The sequence below is a fragment of the Bombus huntii genome, chromosome 2 (assembly GCF_024542735.1).
Source record: "Bombus huntii isolate Logan2020A chromosome 2, iyBomHunt1.1, whole genome shotgun sequence".
In the NCBI taxonomy this organism is placed as follows: domain Eukaryota; kingdom Metazoa; phylum Arthropoda; class Insecta; order Hymenoptera; family Apidae; genus Bombus; species Bombus huntii.
The window spans coordinates 752109-759693 of record NC_066239.1 but is presented as its reverse complement, the minus strand read 5'-3'; the positions used below and the strand labels follow the sequence as shown (position 1 = coordinate 759693).

The following is a 7585-nucleotide window of genomic DNA, read 5'->3' as shown; positions in this document are numbered from 1 at the left end:
GGTAGGCCCCCCATACTGATGAAGATTAGATCAAAACTCTGATCGAGAATAACTCACGCTATACGACACGTGAATTAACAGAAATATTAAAAATATCAAAATCCACCATCCACGAGAATTTTGCAAAGCTTGACTATATAAACCGTTTTAATGTATGAGTTCCCCACGATTTGACGGAAAAAAATCTGAATGATCGTATTTCCATTTGCAACTCGCTCTATAAACGCAGCGAAGGGACACCATTTTCGAAGTAAGTAGTGATGGGCGATGAAAAATGGATTATTTATAATAATGTTGAGTGGAGAAAATCTTGAGGAAAGCGGAACGAATCACCTTTAGCCACCCCAAAAGGCGGTCTTCGTCCAAAAAAAGCTATACTCTGTGTCTGGTGTTTCTACTAAACAACCAGACGATAAATTCGCAAAAGTATTGCTCGCAATTAGGCGAATTAAAAATAGCAGTTGAACAAAAACGTCCAGGCAACTAGCGAATCGGAAGAGCGTCGTGTTCCATCAGGACAATACACGGCCTCATGTGCCATTGTCTACTCGACAAAAGCCGTTGGAACTTGTTTGGGATGTGCTACCCCACTCACCGTATTCACCAGACATTGCGCCCTCAGATGTTCACCTTTCAGATCATTACAAAATTCCTTTAATGGTAAAAGCTTGAACTCTTTTGTCGATATAAAAAATCATATTGAAAATTTTTTCGTCGAAAAACCTGAGAAGTTCCGAAAGGATGAAATATTCAATTTGCGTGAAAGATAGAGAAAGGTTGTGGAACAAAATGGCACCTATGTAATTCAATCGTATACCGAAATTTAAATGTGCTGCATTTGAATTTTCCTTGAAAATCGGAACGAACTTTCCGGAAAACCTAATACATACATGCCCCCCGTTATTTCTAACGGCTCGAGGTAAACCACGATTTTGCCTTTTTTTAATGAACCATGTGACGTAAAACGCAGAAGAAGAAGAAGAAGAGAAGAATATTAATGTTATAATACCAGTTAGCTCGTCACTCGAAATAATAATATCGTGATCTTTTAACCTCCTATTTTTAAGCATGTCGGTTCATTTTTGTTATAAATAAATTATATCATATCTACATTTACATGGACCAATATTCTCTTAATTTAAATTGGTTCTTCTTCGTTAATATTTTATTCTATAATGCTTCAATTAATAGATTGATATACATATATTAATTATTACATATAACGTTAATACGTAACATTCACTTTAATTTAAAATTTAATTTAATAGAAAAATTATTACAATTAAATTAACTAAAATTAAGAAATAGAAATAGAAATTATAATCCAATAACGTCTTTTCTTCTTTTTTTTCATGCAGTTTAAATTTCTATTATCATTTATAATTTTATATCAGACACTCGGTTTTTTAATTATAATTTTCGCATTATATTAAACCAACGATAAAATATGAATTGAAAATTTCAGGCGCACTTAGACGGAGCTCTTTGGATCCTGGTGCCAGACGATTCTCTTTGGGTACACCCGCGATTCCTCATAGAGCTTCCGATGCTTGTCTAGATCCTGTGCACGCCGCCATCCTCTTCCGAGACGCGAGAGGGGTGAGTGTTAACTCTAATCTAAGTTTTTATAACTCGATGCTGGTTCATCAATGTTGATTTTCGTAATCTATTTCTATCTGCCAAGATCTTTATTGGGGATAAGTAACATATAGGGTGTTCCACATAAACTTGCAATAGTTGCGATATGTTCCATTCACATAGACTTGTGGATGTAAGAATGTAGAGCATCCATACAATATGCAGAGATATAGAAAATTTAAAAAAATATCCAAAATATTCACTGTAATACTTAGACTGCGGATGTTTATGGATTGACGAGATATTTAAAAGTGTAAAAATGTATAAAATGTAATGTGAATGTAAATATCCAAAGCATGGTATATTATGTTTATTAGTAGATGAAAGACACAGCTCTGTTTAAGTTCCATTCTTTTGATTAGCCTTCAGTTAATAACAATTTGAATTTATATGAACATCCATAACTCTAAATTCTAATAATTATAATAAATACGTATTTATTGGATAAAACAAATTCCTGTGTGGCTCCTATTTCTTTAATTATGGCCACAAAAATATGAAACTGAATAAACAATATTTTATATATTTGGTAGAAAAGACCACGATCGAAAATTTTCACTTTAGATTGTTTTTTTTTTATATTTCGAGATCATTTTTTTATTACTTTTTAAATATTTTTATAGTATATAAAATAGTAAATAAATAATATAAATAGGTAAATAAATAGATAATGGCGAACAAGACGATTATTATTATACAATATTTGTAATTTATGATGGCTTTAAAGAAGAATGTCGGATAATATTTTCTCGGAAGGTGAAAGCGGATGAAGCCTTAGCGCATGAATTAATATTACGTACATAGATAACACCCATAAAATTATTCTTATTTTGGCGATTGAAGGCCGAGAAGTTCATGTATTTATCACATTAAGAAAATGTGTTAAATTAAATTGCCAACATTCATAGTGTTTTCTAATAAACTGAAAGCGAATAGAAATTTCGATATAAAGATTTTGTACGCTTTTGCTTTTCTATAGATTATAGTCTATTGATACAAAGATAAAAGAAACGTTTCTCAGTAGATATTAATATCTTTCCATTATTTAGAGAATCAAATGTACGAGCATATTGAGGGCATATTAAAATATATAAAGTTTCATTAAAAAATATTAGTGAGCTCGAAACTCAATTAATTTGAATCAATTAATTACTATTAAATATAATAATGAAAATAATAGTAATAATTATCTATCCTATTCAATCGCATTAATAGAAATGTTTTAACTATGCTGATGCTTTCCAAGATCAACTTCTCTTACATCTTTTCTTTTTATATTCAACTATGTTAATAGTCTCTATGCCTTTTTAGAAATTAGTATTAGAAATTTATACGCGAATAACATGATAATTGTCTGAAAAACGACACAGAGTCATAAAATAAACATGACATGTGCATTATTTTAATAAAAAAAAAGGTAGTCGCTGATAATAATCCTAGAAAGTTGATGTGATTTTAGATAATAAAACAATATTCAACCGTGCAAGTTAAATGGAACATCTCATATATCTAAAGACTGAGTTCAAAGCGTATTGACTTCTTAGCTCTCGTATGCTTTAATTATTAATTTAAGTTGTATTTAGTTGAAGACGATTAGTGTAAAACTACGATATACAAATATTTTTTTCACTTCTTTCTCGTTCTCCCTGATACAAGCTTCTCGCAGCGGTAAATTTTCATTATCACGCATTCCATGCGAGATAAGAACGATATCCAATATCTGCATCGCGTTACGCATCTACGGTGTCCTTAGGCTATGGTTTTCGCACAAGGTTGCTGGATAACTAACGGAACATAAACAAAACGTTCGCAAGTCGTTTATTTTTTTTGTCTTTCCCTCTACTCTAACTCATTATACATATGTAAAGCATTTGTATATATCGTCCGACGAAACGCGAGAAGAATCTAGGTCACAATGAAAGCTTGGAACATAAGAGAGAGGGAAATTCAATAGAATCGTATAGAAAAGAAGTAACGTTCTTCTCATAGGTGCTTTATCATATTGGAGAAATGGGACAAGGTTATCATTTCTGTTTATGTATCTAGTCAAATGAATGAGATACGCGACAAACTCATAAATGAAAAGTTACCAATTTGATATATAAATTGTTCGTTAATGATTTTGCTTTTTCTCTTACCAATTAAACACATACATAAAGTTGTAATGGTCGGTAAGTAGTATCTGGCAGTTGGTAAAGATGATACCTACGACATTTTGATAATGTTTCTTAAGTGATGGAACCACTATTCTTTCTACGTTATCGACGCTAGTTTAAGTTCATTTTTATCGACATTTGTTAACATGCAGTTGATTTTCTTCTCTGCATTTTTTATTTCATGTTCAATTTTAATATCATTTTTAATATTATCGATTTACCATAGAATAGTACATACTACAAGCACATACAGTACTACAACATTAATAGTGCAAGAAATTTGAACTATATATAATTATGAAATAATGAATGAGATATGGGATACTATACGGTTGTATAAACAGGTGTGGAAACTCCGGTGGAGGGAGCTCTTAATGTCGGGAATTGTGTTTTACAGATCGGCCGTCATAGAGTGCTACAGTCGAGAAGTTAGCATTTTGTATTTAGCGCCATCCTTTGGTGAAAGCATCGAAGGTAAAAAATATAAATTAAACCACTAAGCTTACTCAATGACTGAACTAAATTACTTTTCACAATTCTTTACCATTAATTTAAGGTAAATATATATATACAGAAAACTGTACTTTAAATGAATTAATTACGAACTATTATTAAATATGTATTATTTTCAACGAAAAATTTAACAAAATCACAACTTCCAAATCAAATATGCATACATATATTTAATATGTTTAAATTTGACGTGTATATTGGAAAGTAAATTTGTTTTTAATTTTCTTAAATTCGTTAAAAAATTGTGTAACTATTAGCTCTATCTGTAATACATGTAAATGTCACTTCCAAAGTATACATGATTGAAACATTTCAATATTATTAACTTCAATATTATTTTTATTATAAAAGCATAATTATAGTGTAATTTTAGACTTTACAAAGGTTTTTAATAATAAAAAAAATATTTATATTATATAACATTTATCAAACATAAGTTAGATATAAAATAATAAAAGTATAATTACAATAATCGTATATGTAAGACAGAAATTGGTATCTATTATCATTATCGCTTTTTTTTTCCACGCCAAAGACAGAGAAGAAAGATTCTGACTACTTTTACACGATGGCGTTACGCAACGAATCCTAACTTGTCAATTGAAGCGCCGTATTGCGGACAAATTAAGAAACATTTTCCGATCTGTATATATGGCCGTGGCTGAGGCTAAGTCTTATAGGCATAAGACAGATCAGGGAATGTTTCTCAATTTGTTCGCAGTAAAATGCTTCAATCGATTTGTGAAGCTTTGTCGTACAGCGCGACCTCGTGTCTTCAATCTGTAACACGACCGTACACAACATTTTCTGTGTCACACGAAATATTCTATAGTTACTTTAAATATATTCTGAAAAATTATGAAAAGTACTTTACTTCAGTTTCATTTATATTCTTTACTGCTTTATTGCTTTCACCGAAGAATGGCGTTAAATGTAAAAGTTTAAACGCTATGGCTAGTTGCCGATTTGCAAAGTGCATCTTACGATCGTGATCACGACATTAAGGCTGAATGCACATGAGCGATATTTTACCGCGGGATCTCGCTATGACCATATAGCTGTCTTTATTGTTCTTAATAAGAAAACAAAGAAAGAAATATGGTCACAGCGAGATCATATAGTAAAATGTCGCATGTGCATGTAAGAGTCTCCGTTACCCCCACTACGGAAGTTGTCAGACTTATATGCCGTGTGTACATATACGATCGTGGGACAGGGTATGTATTGTATATATATGAAAAATGTTACAGTTATATATCGTCTATGCTTATATTTAGGAAACATATGTAAAGAATGTGTTTTTATCGAAACTCTATCATGACTTTAAATATAGAATCGAAGATTGTACGATTTGTTAAGGTGTATTCTTGGAGCTTCGTCAAATATGCGTCGTGGAAAGGGTGCAAAAATTTGCTACCAGTAATATATAAGTTTACGAATAGTCTTGAAAAACATTGCCGGATAATGTAAGACACATGTTCTTCACTCTCCATTCTTATTCCCGCAACTTTTTATTCCTCTCATTTTCATTCTTCTCGTTACTTTTCTTCTTCGTGTTCTTATTTTTATTTACAAAAATTGAATGCCCAGAGCTCTTCGAAAATCCCTTTTATTTACTCGAATTGTTTTTTATTTCTAACCACGAAATATATACCTAAAATTTATTTATTTTCATTTACTTGCTTACTTTAACTCCCTATAACATGACATAACTTGAAAATTACATTATTTAGTACATTCGTTACAATAGTTTATAATAGTAATAATAGTACAATAGTATTTATATATATAAATCTGTTCTTTTAAATATTATTTCTATTATTAATATTATTATATTAAATATTTATTATTGTCATATTTTCTTCTATTATTACTATATTATCACGTCAGTAACAATTATTAAAACCTATCACTCATACTAGAATCAGAAACATTTTGTTGCAGCATAAATTCTATCCGCCTCTTTATTTATATGTATAAGTAGGTTATCAAAGTTATAATTAAGCTGCAGGTTTTTATGCAAATTTAGAATTTTATAAACACAACTGAAGAAACAAAATTTAGATAGAAATTTGCTTTAACTATTAAAAATTATATCGAATACTTTACTTTGTATATTTTATATATTATAAATATGTAATTCGCACACTTTTAAATTTTATACAAATGAATAAAAATCCGCAAACTAGTTATAATAAATGTAACATTGCTACCTAAGTCGATATAAACCGTGTTCCTAGAGGTTATACAAGATACATTATTCCCACTATTTCCATTGGTCTCTTAATAGCGGGGCATTCAGAAAGCTTTTATACTGACAAATATCGCTTAGAATAGATCGAATAGATCTTCATTCTTTACATGCAAAACGATTTGGCTAGAAGAAATTAAATAATTTTAAGATCGTAAAAATGCAGTAAATATAAATAAATTCCAAGATGTTCGTAACAAAATAACATAACGTGTAAATACGAATGTTAATTGAATTTATAGAAGATTTACTCTAGCAGATAGAACATATACAGCGATTTAATAGTAATCAACCGCATTTTTTATAAGCAAAGAAAAATCTGCTTATATAGAAGATCTAATTACAGCTCTGAAAAGAAAGTGAAATATTTAGGGAAATTATATATGTATCTCCGCACATACATACACACACATACGTGTTGAAATTCGAATAAGTTCTTTGTTTTGTATCACTTTCTCTTATTCACGGTGCATTTATGGCACATGCCCCTACGCTTATCTGAAACCTTATCGCTCGTGTATCCATAGTTGAACGACAACTACACACGATAAAGAGTGTTTACAGTCTGCGCTATGAACGTAGTTAAATACATACCATACATATGTATGTCATAATCTCAATATGAATAGACTTTCGGGTACAGTTACTCATAAATTCTTACAAATCATGCGAACCACCAAAGGTATTATAAAATTATGAAAGGGATTAAAAATCTAAATAAAATTTATGATATCTACGTACAATGTACTTAAATACTTCGAAAGATACGCTCTATCGATAGCGTGTTATAGGAAAAAATATACAGAAAAATCTATTTACTATAGACTTCCAACGGAGATAATCTCGCAGGTCATATCTTAAATCGATTTGACTATCAAGCGATTCAAAAAAAAAAAAAATTTGTTTGCCGCAAGCGTTATCTATTACTCATCGTGTACCAAAGCTGTATAATTTGCATGATAAGGTCCGTTTTTACCGCGTCCTTTTTAGATGTACCGATGTTCGTGAAGTATAAAGTATAAACGAA

General features: G+C 30.5%; 1 protein-coding gene across 1 annotated transcript in view; it reads left to right on the top strand.

The window, feature by feature from the left end:
- The window catches only part of LOC126873570 (serine-rich adhesin for platelets-like), a 134060-nt gene that overhangs the window by 91465 nt on the left and 35010 nt on the right, over nt 1-7585 (top strand). The window contains exon 8 of the mRNA XM_050634614.1: nt 1466-1599. Within this exon, the coding sequence (XP_050490571.1) occupies nt 1466-1599 (134 nt within the window). The remainder of the gene's footprint in view (nt 1-1465; nt 1600-7585) is intronic.